The sequence below is a fragment of the Lontra canadensis genome, unplaced genomic scaffold (genome assembly GCF_010015895.1).
Source record: "Lontra canadensis isolate GAN:19392208 unplaced genomic scaffold, GSC_riverotter_1.0 scaffold65, whole genome shotgun sequence".
NCBI lineage: Eukaryota > Metazoa > Chordata > Mammalia > Carnivora > Mustelidae > Lontra > Lontra canadensis.
Genome location: NW_022631059.1, coordinates 5035731 through 5055642, shown reverse-complemented (window position 1 = coordinate 5055642; position 19912 = coordinate 5035731). Strand labels below are relative to the sequence as shown.

The 19912-nt window shown below is 57.9% G+C and overlaps 1 protein-coding gene and 1 long non-coding RNA gene across 2 annotated transcripts in view; both read right to left on the bottom strand.

Moving 5' to 3' along the window:
* Nucleotides 1–19912, bottom strand: part of PMEPA1 (prostate transmembrane protein, androgen induced 1) — a 50666-nt gene that overhangs the window by 6063 nt on the left and 24691 nt on the right. Inside the window, 1 exon segment of the mRNA XM_032878908.1 lies at nt 160–314. Within this exon segment, the coding sequence (XP_032734799.1) occupies nt 160–314 (155 nt within the window).
* On the bottom strand, nt 14622–15476 carry LOC116880100. The gene is made up of 3 exons (XR_004385161.1): nt 15426–15476; nt 14959–15058; nt 14622–14697 (listed from the first exon to the last, which is right to left on the bottom strand). It is a non-coding gene; the product is annotated as an uncharacterized LOC116880100 (long non-coding RNA).

The window sequence follows — 19912 nt, the reverse complement described above, 5'->3', positions numbered from 1 at the left end:
CCTCATCCATCATCTGCCCGGCAGCTTCCCAGGCAGCCGCCGACGGCCGTTCTCCTGTTCCTGCGAGCACCCCGACCCAGGACCCCGGGGCGCTGCCCTGAAGGGCATCCCGCTGGCCCTGGGAGCTCGGGCTGCGAACCGGAGGGGCTGGGCACTTACCGACGAGAGGGCATCTTCTCTTCTCCGGCCCTGGCTGTGGCGGCCGATGAAGGAGCGCGCGGACAGCTTGTAGTGGCTCAGCAAGCATGTGATCACCACGACCATCACCATCACCACCACCACGATGATGGTGATCTCCACGAACTCCAGCTCTGCTGCAAGACGGGGGCACACATGAGCCTTGGGGGACCCCAACGCGGCCACCGGCGCAGGGTCCAGCCCTTCAGAACGTTCAATCACCCCCCAACACGCACACCCCAACACTCCCAACACCCACACGGACACACGCACACCCCAACACTCCCAACACCCACACGGACACACACACACCCCAACACTCACACATGGACACACACACATCGAATCACATACACCCCCCAACACACCCCCCAACACCCACACATGGACACAAGCACACCCCAACACACAGGGCACTGAACCACAAACACACACCAACACACACCCCCAATACACACACAGACACACACACACCCAACACTCAACACACCTGAACACTATCTCACACACACCTTCAAACATACACACACCAAATCACATACACACACTCCAACACATGCACACCCCAACACTCACAGACACACACACACCCCAACACACACACACCTTCCCCAAAATACATATAAACAGATAACCCAGCCCCCCACACACCGCACACACCCACACACAAACATTTATCACACCCACCGCACACCCACAACAGGACAGGACTGTGTGCAGACGCCCCCTGCCCCCGCCCCGCCTCCCCGCTCTCCAGAGAGATGCTTCAGAAAAACTACGTCCTGGGGGCTGCATATGCTGCCATTCTCCTTTCTTTTTCTCTTTTCTTTCTTTTCCTTTTTTTTTGGTGTCGTGTTGTTTTTCCCCTCGAAGGCGGAAAAACCCTCAAGTGCTGGAAAAGGAAGAAGGTTGTTTTGGTCCTGCCAGAGCCGGGGCGGTTTCTGCTGACTCGTGCGGGTCCGTGTCAAGGCGGCTCAGCAGCTGGTCACGGTCGGTGCCAGCAGAGCCCCCAGCAGCGGGCGCGACGCCAATCACCCGGTCCCGCCACGGATCTGGGTGGGGACACGACACACAGGGCAGCAGCCAGCAGTGCCCGGACCAAGCCCCGCCAGCCTCCCCCAGCCCACGGCTGCCCACCGGGGCACAATCCCCCCAACACCCGCTGCTAACAAGCAATTAGCTGAGGGCTCCCCAGGGCATAGGTTCAAGCTCAGGGCCACTGACTCAGCTCTTCCTCCTCCAAGACAGACAAACTGCAGCTGGGGGGTTGGGGCGTGTGCGGGAGGGGGGAGCGGGGCCAGGTGGTGGAGGGAGGAGTCGGGGCAGGCAGCAGGGGTGGGGGAGTCGGGCTAGTGGCGGGTGCAGGAGAGGAAAGCAACAGGCAGCATGAGGTATGGCTGTGTCAAGGGCTCTGGCCGCTCCGCTGGACCCACCCAAACTCCAGCCCTGCGAGGGCCAGACCCTCCTGCTTCAGTTTCCCTGCGGCTCCCGGCAGGAGAAGCAACGCGTCCTATGTGGGAACGTTACTGTTCTCAAAACAGTGGAAGCTTCTCCACACAGAACCCCCCACCCCAACATCCTTTCCAAAGCCCTGGCCACCCCCTTCCTCCCACGAAGGTCCCCAGGGCACCACCTTCTCAAGCCACATTCTACGTTGGCCCAACTGCACCGGTGTTTGCCTTTCAACTGCTCACACCCACTGCTATCATCAAGCTGCGTGAGTCTGCCCACCAGGGGACATGGGGCAGTTTCTGGGCACACTGGCGACTGTCACACCGGGCACTCCGGGCATCTGGTGGGACCTCCTACAGTGCCCAGGGCACCTCATGACAAAGAACGATGGGTCAACGCCACAGCGTTGAAGAATCCCTGTCCAGGGCTGCGTGTGCGTCTGGGACACTTCCATCATCCTATCTCACAGGCAAGGACAGCAAGGTCCAGAGGTCCAGTGACAGACTCTCAGCCCAAGGGTCCTAAGCTGCTGGCTCCTCTCACGCAACCGTCCACTGGACGACCTCCTGTGCACCCAGGAATTCAACCTGGAGCCTGGGCCTTGTCTCTGGTTCCCAGGTGAGACCTCGTCCCATCTTGCTCTGGAGAGCCCCGGAGGGAGGGCGACCTGGCCAGGGACTCTGGGGAGACGGATCCTGGGAGCTGAGAAGGCTGGGGCCCTGCCCAGCAGCAGATCGGGCAGGCCTGGGTGGAACCACTGGAGGGACACCCTCACTTTCCTGTAGGAGGGCAGGCAGGCCCTCGGACCCAGCAACAGCGGCCACACCCCCTGCCTCCCCAGACAGGCTGGTCCGGCGCCTGGGCAGTCTGGTCTGGCTCCCTAGGGCAGGGCCCTGTCTGTTAGGGCCCTGGATAAAGCTGTCCATTCAGGGGACACACAGGCCTGCTTTGTGCAACCCCCACGCCCTCCCTCCTCAGAGGGGCCGACGAGGCCCCTCCCTCAGCCCCATGCACTCTTCACCCCAACCAGGATCAGGGTGGTGGGTTCCCCTCGGCCCCCTCCCCCTGCTGTCTCCAAGGACCTGCCCGCACCAGCCTGGACAAGGGAGGTGTGCGGCCGGCTGTCTTTGTCCTAGCCCCAGGCCCCGGCCCTCCCCCTGGTGTTTTCCAGGACCCAGAAGGAAGCGGAGAGACAGCAGCTGAGGCAGCCGGATGGCAAAGGGGCAGCGGGTGAGGCTCGGGCATGCCCGTGGGGGTGGACAAGCCCTCCACAGCTCTCCTGACCCCACCGGCCCAGGCCAAAAGGGCAGAACACATTCCTGGGAGAGAATCACCCCCAGAAAGGAGCGCAACGCTCCTAAAAACACGAATGTGACTACCCCGGGCCCTGGGCCACAAACCCCAGGAAACCCACAAGGCTGAAGGGCAGGAAAACTCAGAAAAAGAGAAGCCATGACTGATTTCTAGGCTACATTCTGGAAGCCAAAAGCTTGGGTGTAGGCCCAGAAGAGGAGGGGGACCCCGAGGGCCCCTAAGCCCTGCCCCAGCTGCATCAGGGGTCCTGGGCTCACTGGGTGTCAGCCTGGACCTCACCTCCCGGTCCATCCCAGCTTCCCCAGGTCAAAGGAGGCTATGGGCCCCGGGTGGTGGTGTGTAGATGAGACGCTTGGCACTCAGCACTCCCTCCGTGACTGTGATTAATGGGGGGCTCCCATCATCCCTGGACAGCAAAACAAGGGAAGCCCAAACCTATAAGCCCACACAGAGAGTGCTAAGCGGGGCTGGGCCGGATCTTTCAGGCCCAGCCCAGCCCCAGGCCCAGCGGCATGGGGGGGGCACGGAGGGGTCCAGAAGAGGACCCCAGCCAGCAGCTGGTTGACACAACCCGTAAGGCAGGGCACACCTCTGGGCTGGCTGTGTTGGCCTTGGCCGTGGGGTGAGGGGATCTGGTCCCGCTGACAGCACCTCCATGCACTTTCCCTCAGGGGGCTTCTTCCAGGAGACACCACCTTTGGGGGGCAGAACCCGCTTCTCCAGCAAAGGCGCCAGGAAAGCACCTGTTGGGAGAGGTGGCCAACTGTGGGCCATATGTGCCCCCCACCCAGCCATCATCCCCCCACCAAGGAACAGAGCTGCGGGCGGCGGCTGCCTCCTTTCTACCAGCTTGTGCTGTCTGCGGGGCCCTGCTGGGCAGCTCAGGCTTCGGCACCTCTCCCGCATCCAGGCAGGCACCACAGACCAAGCCTCAGCCTCCTCTCCCCAGGCAGGCGCGACTCGTGGAAACCCCAGCCACCGAACGGGTCGGTGCCGCAGGCAAGCCGGCTGCGTGCGGTCACACCTCCCGATCTCTCCAGAACCAGGAACCGTCTAGGAAGCTCCCTGGCCTTTAACTGGCAACACATTCAGGAGTTTTGTTTTGTTTTGTCTTAGAAGAGTTTGAAAGCCCTGGGTAGGCTGAAGCCTGCAGGGCAGTGGCCTGGGGATTTCCAGCCACTCGAGGAGCCCGAGGGACTCGGTTGCTAAGGGCAGACAGAGGGCCACACTGACGCCGCCTCAGCTCCTTCAGTCTGACAGATGTCCCCTCTACCTGCACAAAGACCAGAGGCCCAGCGCCGAGCTCAGAGGAGTGGCTCCTACCACTGCCCGCCCCCGTCCCTGGCTTTCAAGTCTCTTGTAACCGCAGGAGTCACGCCCAAAGCCAGGTCACAGACAGAGGAGGACGGAGCAAGAGGGGGCGAACGGGCTGGTCAAGAGCCCGACCTCAGCACAGTCACTAGAACCTTACTATGATACCAATGGCGACGACGGCCGCACGGACCCGCCTCCCCACACGGACGAGCATATGGAGACGCAGGGCAGTGGGATGCCCAGACTAGGAGAGCCGAGATGGGCCTTCAACCCCGAGCCTCCGTGGCCGTCTCATTCTACTAAATTCCTGCAGCTCTCCCAAAGCATTTCTCAGTTTCCCCTCCGCACACCCGGAGCACCTGCCAGCTCCCTGAGTGATGCTGGATGTGCGGACCTCCGAGAGCCCCAGGGACAACCCGCCTTCGGGGAGGTGCAGTCAACATAAGAGCTCCGAAGGGACAGGACACAGAGGGCTCCCCTGTCCCCACGTCACAACTGCCGACACCCCTCAATCAGGCCGATGTGCTATAGATGCTGAGAGGTTTGCCCAGCCGACTGCCCGGCCGGGTGCGCCCGACTGGCCTCTGCCCCAGGGTGGGGGTTGGAAGTGAGGTCAGTCCAATATGGTCACCCCAGGGGACAGCCAGACACTAGGCCACGAGGGACTCAGGAGCACCTGCCCTGCTCCTGCTCCAAGAGCCTGGCCACCAACAGGAGCCGTCGGGAAAGAAACACATTTCCCTCATTGTGTTCTGGGAGTCAGGCCTGCTTGCTATGGGGAGGGCAGGGAGAGCGGCTCTGCCATTTTTCTTCCTAATTTCCCCCTTGGGGTGGGTGATAGACACGGCAGGCTCTCGGGGGTGGCCAAGCCCATCTTCTGCATGCAAAGTAAGGTCACTCTAATTTAATTTAGCGTCTTCTTTCCTGGTGAATAATTTCAAATTAACAGGCTCGTCTGCCTCCTCTGAGTAGCCTGACCCTCTCTTTTGTCTTCTCCTCCACAGACAGACACAGTCACTTTGAGATGTCCGCGTGCCCATCTCAGGTCTTCTTCCAGCCCGCCTGACCCCAGACGGAGGCGGCGTGCGACCAGTGCCCCCTTGATGCGCCCACGGGCGTCGCCTTGGTGAAACCTCACCGTCCTTCTGTGAAGCAGATATGAACACGCTCACACTCCACACCTGCTCTACGGGCCACGAGAAGGAGGCTGACACAGGAGATGGCTGGCCAGAGGCCACACAACCCACAACCCCAGGACCGCACTCCCAGGCCGTGCCTTCACGGCTCGGTTCAGCCAGCGGCCCCACACCCCACAGGGCCGAGCATGACCTTCAGCTCAGAAACACCCTGGATCCGGCAAAGGGCTCATGTGGAATGGATCCGGTTGCCAGGCAGGGGCGGGACAGCCCAGAGCATCACCCACCAAGCGGTCCACGCGGCCAGTATCTGCGGCAGGTGGTACCCACCTCACCCACCGCCCCCCTTTCCCTCCCTAAAGTGGAGGAAAATCACAGAACAGTCAGGAAGGTCACACCAGGCACTCAGGGGAGCTCCGGGCACCTCTCATGGCACCGAGTACAGACCCTAACAGCTCCCATCTCTTCCACTGCTATACGATCGCCAAGCGCCGGCCAGGACGGGACTCCCTCTCTCAATTCCCACAACAGCCCCCCGGGGCTGCAGCACCTGCCCTGCCGAAACCGAGTGGGAGAAGAGCCCCGAATCCACGCCGCGCCCGATTCTCCTCTTCCCTGAGCTGGAGCGCCGGCCACTGGGGAAGCCAGGATGCTCTCTCAGAATATGGCCTTTAAATTAAAATCCAATTAAAATTAAATAAAACTGTGGCTTAAGAAGGAAGCCAATTATATTAAAAACAGTTATCAAACTCTCAACCAGACTGGCGATACGGCAAGAGCATACGGAATTATTTTTGTGACGCGGGGACAGTACGGCATTAAGCAGGACCTGGCAGATTTCAGTGTGATAGAACATCTGTGGTTTCCACCGGTGACCACGTGGCAGGGACCGCCGAGGCCTCTGTGGTTTGGAGCCTGTGCTCCTAACCTGGTTACTTAAGGTAAAGATGAATTCACAAGTTTATGGCCCTGTGTTCTCAGTGGACAGAGCCTTACCGGGACAAAGCCCAGGAGCCCAGGCCATTTCCCAGCGGCAGACGGGGTGCAGAACTAGGCAAAAACGTGATATTCGTACACACAGCACTGCAGGAGAACACGCTCCCCACCCCTTCCCCCACCCCCCGCATAGGTACTAGTAAGCGAGTGTGACTGTCACCAAGTTTTCGATTGATTAATCATCAGAGTAGCAGTTGGGAGCTGGACCTCAGCCCACCTGGCTCCCGACAGCCCACAGGAGGTTTCCAGACCAGACGACCCCCCACCACCCCCTCCCCACCCCCCCTCATGTCTACTCCCAGTGGAGGGGACCCAGTTTGCTTCCCGGTTAACAAGCAGCCGGTGCAGGCGGCCCTGTCTGGCCTCCCGGCCGCACACCAAGGAATCAGGAATTGGCACTGTCTGAAATTTATGAAAATCTAATCTTGTTAGACCTGCCTGGATGAGACCCACTGGGGCGGGCTTCATTGTCATTCAGCAGAGCCCCGACCTGCCTGGGGTTCCAGCCACATCATTACTGCCCCCCTCCCCCAACGACCCCCCCTGCATTTGAATAAGGACCCAGCTCCCTCCCCACCTAGAATGTCAAATAAAATTGAACCAGACGTCAAAGGAATAACTTTCTGATCACTCCTGGTGCCATTTCAAACACCCCTCAACGGCACATTTGTTTCTTAGGGTAAGACCGTTTATAGGGGGGAAAAATGAATCTTTCTTTTGAGGTTTGAGAGGTGGGCAGCAAATCTAGGCCAGTATTCTCGTATTTTTAAAAACAGACCGAACCGCTTCCTAAGTGCTTCCTCTGTGCCAAGCGTGCAGTCGGGCGTCTGGCACCCGTTAGCCCAACGCGTAGCCTTGTGATACTGTCTGGTGCTGTCTGGTGGCCTCAAGGAAAGTCACATGCTGGCTAGTGAGGGCAAACGGGTTGGGGCTCCCCGCACTCCCGGTCATGATAAAATCCCAGAAGACTGGTTACGAGCGTGTCTGACCCAATGACTCCTGGGTTTGAATCCCAGTCTTGCCATTTACCGTGATTCCAGGCAAATCACTCAATGTCCTCATCTGGGAGAAAAACAGAGGGACCACCTCCGCCCTTCTTCCCATGGCCGTGGCACGATCTGCATCTGCTAACCTGGAGCCAACGATTCCAGGAGGGAACCCCTCGAACCAAGACCTGCGGGCCCTGGGGAACGCCCGCCCCCACTCCTCGCATACCCCGGGCTAGGGCTGTCTGACTCCATTGTGGCTGGCAAAGGCTCACCAACGTGGGTCGCCCCGGCTAGCGCTATAGCTCATGGACGGCAGAAATGGGGAGCACGGATGTAGAGGGAAACCAACAAGCTCTCAGAACTTTCAAGCGTGAACACTCGACCTGGCGTATCAACTCTGAGCACTCTCCCCCACGTAAATTTTTCCTGGGACTCTCCCTCGTGCTCACAGTGCTCTAACCACATGGTCAATAAAACCAGCAAGCACGGCCCCACCTCAGGGCCTTTGCATGTGCCCTTACTGCTATCTGGGAAAGATCACTTTCCCCCATGCACATACTTGTTCCCTTCCTTACCTTCCAGCCTCTGTTGCTATGTCCTTTCCTCTGGGAGCATCCCCGGGCACCCTGTCTGGAACAGGGCTCTGCCCAAGCCCCAAGCCCCAGGATCCTATGCCCTGTGCCTGCTTTCCTTTTCATCAGAACATTACTCTGCCATGCTATTTGTGATCTAACCATTTCCTTTCAGCCTCTCCCTACTAGGTCACTGTCACCCAAGACGACAGCTTACCCCCTGTCCCCAGCACCTAGAACCTTCCTGTGATACGGTACACAAGAAATACGCTGAATAAATGCTCATATTTGTTCTTGTGGGCACAGGTGAGTGTCAAGATGGCCACTGCAGGTTTGCACAGGAGGGCAAAAATCACCAGGAACCACTTACATGTCCTCCCAAGGGGCCGACACAACCCCAGGAAGCCACAGCTTCTGTGTACACCGGCACCAAAGACGGCCAGATGAAAGAGAAGCCACCAGAGAGGATGAGTCGGTTTTTGTTTGAAAGAGAGCAAACATATATATTTTAAAATAAAAGTGAAACTTAGGACGCATATGTATGTCTGTGGGCGACAGCTGTGTCTGCCCAGACCGGGGACCAGCAGGACACCTGCCGAACAAGATGGCCAGGCATGGCTGCCCTGCAGAGGACCCACAGAGGGGGTGAGAGGGAGTCTGGAGCAGAGTCCTGGATGCCCATCCTGAGACACACTTGGCCAGAGGGCAGCCAGACAAGTGAGAATCAGTGGGAGACAGTGGTGTGCTCTGGAGCCCGGCAGTGGGGTGGGGGGCAGGGGGACATGCCCAGCAGGGAAGTGTTGTGTGCGGATGTGCGTGTGACCGGGGGAAAGGGAGAGAGTCAGCCAGTGATGGAAGGCTGAAGTGGCCTCCAGGACAAGGGAAAGGTGTGAGCCAGGTCCACCTCCGTTGTCCTTGGCAATACACATGCCAAAAGGACACCCTCATCCCTGGAGTGGCCGCCAATCCAGCCACATATCCTGCTGCGGGGAGGTCTCCTATTAACTGGTATGGGATCTTGTCCTAGTTGCAGAAGGATCACTCAGGCCAGGGGGTAAAGTGCCCCTTGCCCCAAGGGGGCAGGGGAATGCAGAGCCTCATCTGTTTCTATGTTTCTGGGGCTTCACCCCCCATGCCCCGAGGTCACTGGGCAGCTGCAGCTGCCCAATGGGGGGGTGCCCGGGGCTAAGAGCGCGCGTGAGAACCCCAGGGACAGCAAAGCCTCCTGACCCCCGGCTCCTTCACTCAGAAAAGACAAAGCCGTGCCTTTTATCTTTCTTCGCTATTATCCAAATGGAGAGAACTAATGAGATTTTTTTTCTATTGTCACTGACATCGAACATCTTTAAACACCCACTGTCAGCAAAATATCAGTCACCCCTCGAGAGTTATTGGCAGAACGGAGTGAGTTCACGGTGAGAGGACGGTTTCTGCCACTGGACATCGTGGAAGTGCCATGGAAAGTTATTCAGAATAAATCAAACGCGTTCTGTTAATTGAGGAGAACAGGGAGCAAGCGGGCAGTGGGTCGCACGGGTGACTGAGTCTGTCCGCCGGCGGCAGTGCTGATGGCCACAGTCTTCTTGGAGGACGCACGCTACCCTGCAACCCAGCAAGTTCAACTTCCAGGACTGCATCCGACGGAAACAGGCACAGAAGGCCGGAGGGAAGGATGTAGGAGGATACCTCTGTAGGGTTTTTTTTTTTTCTTTTTAAAAAGTAAACAATCAGAGACCAAACAAACCTTGGGACATCACATTACGGGACCCAATGGGGCCATTCAAAATACATATAAATCCACCATCGTGTTTCTCAACCTTGGCATGACTGACGTCTTGAGCTGGACACTGTCTGCTGTGGGGGCCGTCCTGGGCCTCAGGGGGTGTTAGCAGCACCCTCTCCCCACTGGAAGCAAGTAACACCATCACCCCTAAGTTGTGGCAACTAAAAATGCCTCCAGACATCACCCAACGTCCCCTGGGAGGTGGGGGCAGGGGCAGAAAATGGGCCGAAAACCACTGATCTAAGTTTGATGCTGGAAGGATGTTTGCAGTTCTTCTCAAGGAGAAATCCTGAAACAAGAGCAGCAAATATGATACGGACCCACTTTCACATCAAAAATGAGAATGATCATCAAATCGTTTAACATGACTACTTCTGAAAGGGGGAGAGACCGTGCTCTTTTCTCTGTGTTTCTATACCGTTAGCGTGTTTATGGCCAACGTTGATCATTTTAATTCTTAGAATCCTAACACACAAAAACAACTCAGGCACGCGCGTGCCCGTCTGTTTCCGCGTGCGGCTGACAGCGCCGCTCCCGCTCGCCCTGGCCCCTCGGGGGAGCACCGTGTGTTCCTTGAAAACCAGCAGATGTTTCTCTCAATTACCGATTTTCAAGAGCCCAGTGTTTCCCGACGGGAGCTGGGATGGCAGCCCCAGGGGAGGGGAAGGAAGCCCAGGCGCCCTTTCCAAGCCTCTCTGACAAAAAGCGCCTCTCGGGACCCGGGGCCACATTGTGACTGGTCTGTGGCCACTTGTCAACGGCTCCCTCCTTGCAAGACTAGAGGGGCCCAACTATTCTGGGTCTCACCCAGGGCAAGGGCAGGTAGGTAGGGAGGTAGCCCAATGGCCAAGATCAAGCCCAGCCCTGGCTGCCCCAGAACAACTTCTGCATCCTACTACTGTGCCACCAAGTCCAGGCCACTGTCCTGGGACCCTATGTCCCCCTGACTGATGGTGTCAGGGCCACCACGGTTCTCAGGCAGCGAAGAACTAGGACCTGAGAACCAAGGATCCTGACCTCCAGAGCCGGGCGGGGGCTCCAGGTGTAGACCCGGATGCATCACGCACTCTCTCTTTCCTCTACCTTCAGCCCTCACTGCTATCTGGGACCTCCTTCCTGGAGCTAACCTGGGAACCGAATTCCCTGGAAAAATGGCTCCTGGTAAACCCTGCCATGGGAACTGCTCCCAACACAAGAGCCCGCAGAGCCCGCGGTGTCCAGCAGCTTCCCAAATCCTTTGACTGGACCAGAAGGAGGCTTCGGGCTACGGACTGGGTATCTGTGCCCCATCCCCTCTCCCCACAATTCCTAGGTCCACGCCTTAACTCCCAGTGTGGCTGTATTTGGAGATGGTCTCGAAGGAAGGAAGGTTATAGGAAGTCGTGGGGGGAGAGGCCTGAGTTTACAGGATCAGTGTCCTCATAAGAAGGGGCACCAGAGAGCTCCTTTTTCCTCCCTGTACAGCACGCATGGACGAGGCTGTGTGAAGACACAGGATGTAGTCCCCTACCAGCCAGCAAGAAAGCTCCCCCCAGAAACTGAACTTGCTGGCAACTTGAACTTGGACTTCTTGCCTCTAGGACAGAAAGAAAATATACTTCTGTTCAAGCCCCCAGACGGTGGCTATTTTGTTAGAACAAGTCCGGCTGACTAGAGGACACCAGGTAGAGGAGCTAAGTGGGGCGAATTCTGCTACCAGCTATGGACGGCACTTGTCCGGCGGTGGGGGCTGGGGACAGACCGAGGGAGACATCGTCCCTCAGGCACCCCTTCAGGACAGGACAGCCAGCAGCAGGGCCTCGACCTCTATGCAGGACACCAGGGGCTTTTCCCATTCATTTGCTCAAGTGGCGCGTACGTCCTGTGCCCCCACCATGTGCCAGGCCCACCCTGGAGCCGAGCTGCTCCCAGGCAGGAAGCACCTGAAATCCTATCTTGCCTTGTCCCTTCCGAGGCAGAACAATTCGAATCCGTGCTCCCGGAAAACCTGGCTGGACTTCTACGCGGGATAAACGGATGATGAAGCAGAAGTCTCCTACTGTCTTCTAACCGGGAGGGGACAGCAGCACAGTGCGCACCTGCTGCGTCACCTGCCCCGTATCCATGGCTCTGGGGCCTCACCGCTGCCTCCCGCAGCTCTCCAGGACGGCCCTGGTCCCGTGTCCCCGTAAGCTAAGGACAAGGGAGCTGAGGCTGGCAGGGGCAGAACCACACGCCCAGCTCACTCAAACAACTTCACGTGGCCCTGCGGGGAGGTTCTAGGAAACAAGGCTGGACACGCTGACCGTGGTCTGCTGCATGGACCACACGGCTGGACAGGGCCTGAGCCTGGGAGGAGCTCACGTGGGGAGAGTGATGTCACCCACGCAGGGCCACCCCAGCCCCCAGCCCGCCCCAAGCAGGTGGGAGAGCAAATGTCAGCCCCTGCTTCTCTCTGAGGGTCTGGGAGGCTGGGTGTCTGAGATTATCCATGCACCTGTCTCCCATCTGTGATCACCTCTGTGCTTGTCTCGGGGTGTCTGTGTTTCTGGGTGTTTCCCGTGTGTGTGTGTGTGTGTGTGTGTGTGCGCGCACGCGCGTGCGCACGTGAGAGAGGGAGGGAGACAGTCTGGGGGTCTAAATCTGCCAGAACTCTTCCTGTGACTCTGGACGAGTTCTTCCTCTTTCTTTTTCAGGCGACAGTCAAAACACATTCCCTGGGGCAGTTACAAGCCTCCCAGACACCAGCGCCTCTTCCCATCCCCACCCCACAGGTGAGGCTGTTCCCACCTTCGGTATCATTTCCTTTTGAAACAGCACCTTCCAGAAGCGGGAAAATCCCAACAGCTGGGAAGACCAAAGTAGGACCAAGGAGCTCACGGAGGTGCCTTTTCTGCCCTCCGAGACAGGGATGTAGCAATACGGTGGGAGGCGAGCGGTCCAGCTCTGGATTCAAATCCAGACATTGCCACACCCTGGGTGGGTGCCCTCAAGCGGTCACTTGGCCCACGTGACTTAGTTTCCCCCATCAGAAAGATGGATAACGCATAACTTGGCCAAGCTTGTGCGGACTAACAGAGCTAGCAGAGGTATAAGAGTTCTACCAACACTAGCCGGTACCCAGCAAGAGCATAATAAACGGTGGCCCCCATTAGATTAAAAAGCAGGCCACTCACCTGACTGGGCAAGGCACAAGGGGTACGAAGATGTCAGTGCTCATTTATTAAATGATCTGGAGTGGCTGATACTGAGCATGTAAATTCAATTTGTATGATGACAGCTAGTGTGGAGAGAGGGGAAGAGAACAACAAGAAAAATCCACTGGCAGACAGACCTACATGGCAGCCCAAGGTCTGGCTACAAACACCCAAGGTGGGTGGCTGGTGGGGGGTTCTGTCCTCTCAGGGCACAGCTGCAGGACACCCAGGGGTCATCCCTCAAGACCAAAGGGTTCACTTCACCTACGTGTCCTCCCCATATCCCCACTTCCTCCATGGCACACGAACTCCCCTCCTCCAGTCTATTCTGCATACAGCAGCCAGAGCAATTTTTAAAAATATCGATCAAAGTACTGACTCACGCTCAGATTAGAACCCTACGGAGGCCTGCTCAACTTCCTTTCTGAACCTCCCACCTCCTTCCCTTATTCACCATACTCCAGCCACACTGGCCTCTTTCCTGTTCCCACCCCAGGACCTTTGCATGTGCAGTTTTGTCCTGGAATCTTCTCATGGCCTTCCATATTACCATGTCAAGGAGGCCTCCCAAATGCCCCAATCCAAATACATAACACCTCTGACCTCTGCATCCCCTGATGGCCTGTGCTGGCTGCAAGAGGCGATGCAGTGTACCGACAGGGCCTGGATTTTCCTAGTTCTGTCTCATTCTAGCTCTCTGTGCCTCTGCTTCTTCATCTGCACCATGAGGTGAACGACAGCCCCACCACACTGGCCTGTTCGAGGATCGCAAGGTACCCAGAAAGCCCGTGGCACGTAGAAACGCCGTGTGAGTGCTGGCTACTACGAGCGACTCCCTCCTTCAGGAACGTGCCTGCCTGCTGATCACGGACTCCAACTCACCGGCAAGCAAGCTCCCCGAGAAGGCCTTGCTGATGCTGGTCTTGTGGTCTCCCCAGTGGCAACCACCCGGCACGGCCCACAGTGACCACCTGCAGCAGGAAGGCGTTCACGTCCGAGGTCCTCCTGTGGGAGTCTCATCTCTCCGCAGAGGCCAGAGGGTATGTGGGTGTGGACGGAAAGTAGGGTCTTTCACACCTACACGTGCAACTACCGATGACACAGCTGCACACTCCTGGGCTTGGATCCCCAGAAAGGAAGGCTTGCGCCTGCTCCAAGACCCATGCGTGAGTGTTCACGGCAGTCGCCCTTGTAATGGCCCCAAGGTGCGACTCACCCAGCTGCTCTTCAACAGGTGACGCCCTCCCCTCACCGTGGCATCTCCAGCTCAAAGGACGCCACTGGCCAAGAAAAGGGGCGCACTGTGGGTCCATGAGACAACCCGGAGGGATCTTCGGAGAACTGGCCGAGCCAAGAAACGCCACACGCTGCACGGTTCCCTTTATTTAACGTTTCAGAATCACATTACAGAGACGAAAAGATGAGACGGTGCCACCATGGGTTAGGGACGGAACAGGTGGGAGGTGGGGGTGGCCACAGAGGGAGGAACGAGGAGGTCCTCATGATGGGGCGGTTTCACATCTGGACGGCGGCAGGCTCACTGGAACCGACACGTGTGATGAAACGGCACAGAGCTAAACACACCCGACACACGCACGTGTGTGCACGCGCGCACACACTCGCTCCGATGAGTGCGCGTCAACTGGGGACGGGGCAGTGAGGTCGATGGGGTGTACCGAAGGCGGCTCTGTGGGCCGCGATACTGTACCTCAGCTCCGCACACCCTTACCACTGGGGGAAGCCGTGTGCCACGTTCACGAGCGCTCTCCGGATTATTTCCTGCAAATGCTGCAAATCCACAATTGTATCAAAACAAAAAGTTTTCTTAAAAAGGGAAAAGTACAAAGGTGGGGGGAGACCCTGTCCTTTGGGGCCCTAGCATTGCCCTGGCGGAGGCCAAGGCCGGCAGGCCCAAGGGATTCCCCAGGGTGTGGCCCAGGCCTGGCACTAGGAGGGGGCTTTGCTGCACTGGGGGTGGGGTGTGGGGGGGTAAGAGCGGAAACAGAAGCCGCCTCCCCTCTCCCGGCCTCCCTCCCGTCTCCCGCTCACAGCATCTGCCATCTGGCGGCTGCAGCCAGCCAAACGAAACCATCTCTCGGCTGTCATCTCTCAACTTGCAGGTCTGGCTCCCAGGTTTGAAGATTAAATTCTAAACATGCCATTTAAAATTTAGAAACGAAGAAAAAAGAATTTAAATAACCTCTAAGCACCGGCTGCTAGTGGCTTCCCCCTAGCGAAGGGCAAAGATCCTCCAGCTTCTTGGCCAAGGCGAAGGAGAGCAGCCCGGGTTCTCCCAATGTAAAATACTATGGCACCACCAATATAATTAAATATCCCCAATACGTCTCAGTGGGTCACCGCATCCCCAAGTCAAGTGTCCGTGTATGACCAGCGACAGTGACTGCTGCCAGAGGCCCCTTCAGCACGGAGGCATCAGGAGCTGCAGGGACCTTCCAGCTATACAGGCATCTCCGAAGACACCGGAGTGTCTTCTGAAAGGCCGCTCGACCGCTCACCTGTCTTCTCAGAAACCTGGACTGAGCTGAAGTGGGCATGCCAGGAATGCTGGGGCCTGTCCCTCCACATCTAGGGCCGCATCAGGCCTGTGCCAGCTGGCCAGAAGCACATGTCTGGTCCCACAGGGCTCACGCTGCCTACAGGGCCCAAGGATGGGTGAGCAAACATGCAAATAAGCACCAACCGTTCCCAGCATTAGGCAGCGCGTACGAGGGGGTGGAGAGCAGAGTGTCTGGGAAGGACAGTCCCCTGGATGGGGTGTCGGGGTGACCTGAGACCTGACAGGTGGGGAGGGCTGGGGGAAGAACACACCTGGCTGAACGAATGACGTTCAGTGCAAATGCCCTGAGGTAGGAACATGTGTCATGTTCACGGGCAAGGCAGAAAAGGAGTGTGCAAATGATTCAGATACCACGGTCCGATGTGATGTTCTGAACAAGGCCGCGCATCAGAGCTGTCGTGGGAGCTCTGAGCGTGAGCCCCTGAGCCCTGCATCCCCCACGTCCACCAGACTGAATCAGGCTTTCAGGGGTGGGTCCCCGGCTGCAAGATTCCGTATTTCTCAGAAGCGCCTTGCTTCGGACCGACCAATCTCTGTCAGGCTTTCCCTCCTTTAGCACAGGCCGCTTGTTCTAGCAAACTCGCAGCTGAATTCCGGGATGCCAAAGCATAGGGCTGGAGCCTACTATTTAACTGAGTAAGTGCAAGAGGGAGGAAGAGGGGGGAAGCCGGGCACACCGGGTCGTGTAGAAACCCCGGAAGCCATCTCTGTGGGAGGCAGCGGCCCGGAGTCCCAATGCGGGCTGCATGAGAAAAGGACACATCAGAGAGAAGAGCAACCCTGGTGAAGCCAGGAGCGGGGGGCAGCCTCCTGGTCCCCCGGGCGTGGGCCTGGTGCACCGCTGTACCCGAGCACGGTCAGCGGGAGGCTTCCCCCCAGAGAGTGGGCGCCAGGGCCTTGCCCGTCTTCACAAGGGGGTGCTAACAGGCAGTGCGGAGCCCCCCCGACGCCCCAGGAACCTGGTCAGATGAGCGCACAGAGGGACTTCTGCCCATCAGACACACCAGCGGGCAGTTTCAGCTGCCACGGCTTTGCCAGGCGCCACGAAGAGCTTTTGATGCGTCCTATCACCCAAGTCCCCAACCAGCCACGGTGAGGTGTCCTGTCGTCACCTGGATCTGATAGACGAAGAGACACCAGGCCTGCCCACCCTCGCTCAGCGACTGCAAGGGCAGGCCCTGCGACATCTGGGGATGTCCCAACGGGGAGGCTGTGCTACCTGCATCTAGGGGGTCCGGGGCCCGGGAAGCCGCCAAACACCCAGAGTGCCCCGGACACCCGCGGGACGGGATGACCCCACCCGAATGTCAACAACGCTGAGACTACAGAGGGCGGCACGGCGCCCAGTGCCCCGGACCCGCCCGAGAAGCAACCGCAGGCACCAAGAGAGTCCAAATCTGGCCCCCGTCTAGAGACAGTGGCAAAGACTGCCACGGCACGCAGCTGCTCCAAAGAAGAAGAAAACAACCCAGCCTAAAAACTGGATTTGAAAGCACAGAATCTGGGGAAAGGCACGAACTGTACCTTTCCGCAGGCTGGAGCTGCCAAACTGCGCCCGATCTCGGCAGAAGCACCCGGCACACAGTAGGCGTCTCATGGATGCTTATGGAAGAGTACGGGTGAGCGAGGAGAACAGCAGGCCCCATGCCCACGCACACCTTGTGTACAGCTCCCCCCACCCCCGCAGAAAGGAGAAGAAAACCAACCATCTGTGGGGTTCCGATCCATGAGAAAGCGGGGGAGGGTTTCTGAGATGGGACGGTCCACCTGTAGGAAAACCGGGCTTTGTAACACCCCCAGCTGCTGCGTCTGGTGCCAAGGGCAGTCACTATCCCGGAGCTCGTTCACCCACATACACGGGAGGCTGTAAGCTCAGGGCCCTCCTGGGGACCAAGTGCCTTCAGTCTCCGGGAAAGCTGCGGTGGCACCAGTGAGCCCCTGATGGCAGCGCTCCGTCCGGCTGGGGAACTCTGCGAGGCTACCTCCACCGCCAGTCCTCTGGCTAAAAGGCTTCCCGCCAGCCCTGTGCCGGGGAGCCCTGCTCCCCTGTCCACCCCAGGTTCTACCGCAGATGGGCCCACAACGTGGGCTGCCATGGGTCAGACCTATCCGCCCAGGTGCCAGCAGGGCACAGAGGAGGCGCCTTCGCTGCCAACTTCCCAGGGTGTGCCATCCATCTCGGGTGGTGGTGAGAAACCCCCACAGGGGGTCATGAGAAACTAGCTTCCAGAGGTTTCCGCTGCCACCGGGATCCCCCATGCCCTCCAGACCAGTGGCCTGCCCTAGACCCCGAGGGACCCCGGACCCCCACCTGGGCCTCCTTCCTGCCAGGGCAATAGAGCCCTCAGACCCCACTCGTACAATCTGCAGGTGACAAGGAGAGAGAAGTGATCCGAGGTTTTCCTGCCTGGAGTGACGATGACAACAAGGTGGTCCCATCAATGAGAAGCAAAAGGGCCCTCCCGGACCTCACTTTCTTTTTAAGGAAATTTCTTCTAGATAACTGTACATTTACGTAAGTTATAAGCAATTGAATAGGAAGATTTCCAAACACCCTGCACCCAGTTCCCCGACGAACGCATCTTGCGTAACTGTATCATTTACAGCTGTCCCAGAAACTTCCACACTGTTGAATCAACCGTTGTCTTATAGATCAGGAGACTAAGTCTGCACAGCACCTCCCCCAGGATCTGCGGCCAGCCAACAGGTGCCCCTCTCAACTCCCCTCTCCAAGACCCTCCGCCCCAGGGCTTCCCACTGTCTGCATCCCACCCCCTCAAGTCCGGGTATGTGTCAGCCTCTGAGAGCCTCCAGAACCACCGACCCCCCCAGGCACGCTGATATGACCCCGTTTCTCCTCCTCCCTGGCACTACCAGCATCTGAAACCACATTTCTGTCCTCTCCCCACTGGAGTCTGAGCTCCTCGAGAGCCAGCATCTCCACTCGCCCCCAGCCCTTCCAGTCACCAAGGAGCTCCACTAGCTAATGGGTGAGCAGGTAACGGCCTCTCCTCCGCACCCGGGACTGCCCTCTGTCCCGGTGTAACCTGTACATTTACATTTACGCAGCTGCATTCAGCCAGAGGTTACAACAGCTCTACTCGGGGATGAAGGCTTGAGCAGGATCTGGACAGTCCAAGTCATTTCTGGACCTTGTCTCCAAGGCAGGGGACCCCCTCTGCCATCAATTCACTGCATGGCTTCAGGCACGCTGCTGCTCTCTGAGCCTCAGTGTTCTCATCCATAAAATGGGGGGATGACCCCCAAATTCCCTTGCAAACCAAAGCACAAGCCCCTACCGACTGGGAACCCAGGTCCTGGGTCTTCCCGAGTGTGGGAGGAGCCAGCGGCTTGCTTGAAGGACGGGGGGTGTCTCTCCAAGCTCAGCTACCATCTGCCCCCCCAACCAATGACGGGAAACAGAGCCCCTCAGCCAACAGCCCCCAGGCTTGGAAGATGAGAGGACCCACTGATGAGCTCTGACTGGCTGGGACCCCCCCCTACTCCCCCCTTCTAAAATGAAAACAAAACCAAAAACCAAATCCCTGAATTCCTGCAAGGGCACCTACTACCTACGGAGAGTCCACGGTCCCGGTCCCAGCCGCCGGCAGAAACGAGCTCATCCCGGAGGAAAGCAAGTCCAACCAACGAGCTATAAATATTTCTGCTAAATGCTGCCTGGAGTGGGGCTTTCTGCATGAGCGGGCCCCACTGAAAAGGAAGGCGGCTCACCAGATTTGTTTCGAATTATGAAAATAGATGTTGTCTCCCCGCCACATCTGTTTTGCCTGACAAATGAGCAGCAATTCTCCTCCTATAGAAGGCAGCACACCCAGGCCGCCTTGAAACCCCGGCCTCTCCAGCTCTTCAGAGAAGGGAAGAATAAGGCCTCCCAGATTTGCGCTCTGAAAAGGAGACTTTGAAATCTCATTCCCCAAGCGGCGGGCTCTTGGGGAACCCAGGCCAGGCACGCGCTTTGGGGGGCCTGGCCAGGGTCAAGACTCCCTACACACGCAGAAGCTGCTGATTAAGGGGAAGGGGGTCTTCCGCTGTCTTTAAAAAAGACCAGGAGACAAAGTCAATGATTTAAAAACAAAACAAAAAGGGCCCTCAAAAACTCAAGCCAAGAGCGCACTCCTAATGTGCGGAGAAAGGACAGGTTCTGGAGGGGAGTACCAACAAGGACCCCCTCATCTCTCCAGGCCACAGGGGCTTGGTGACTGGATTAACAGAATCATTTTCCTTTAATTACTCCAAGACAGACCCAATTCCAATTCCTAAGGCCCTTTCTCGCGGGGGCACCTTGTGGACAGAGTGGGGCCATCAGCGTGTCCCCGCACACATGCCCAACTTGGTGATGCTGTTTTGCTGTCTCTCTCTCTTCAAGAAAGGCCCCCTTTTCTTCATTTTGGATGTTTCTCCATA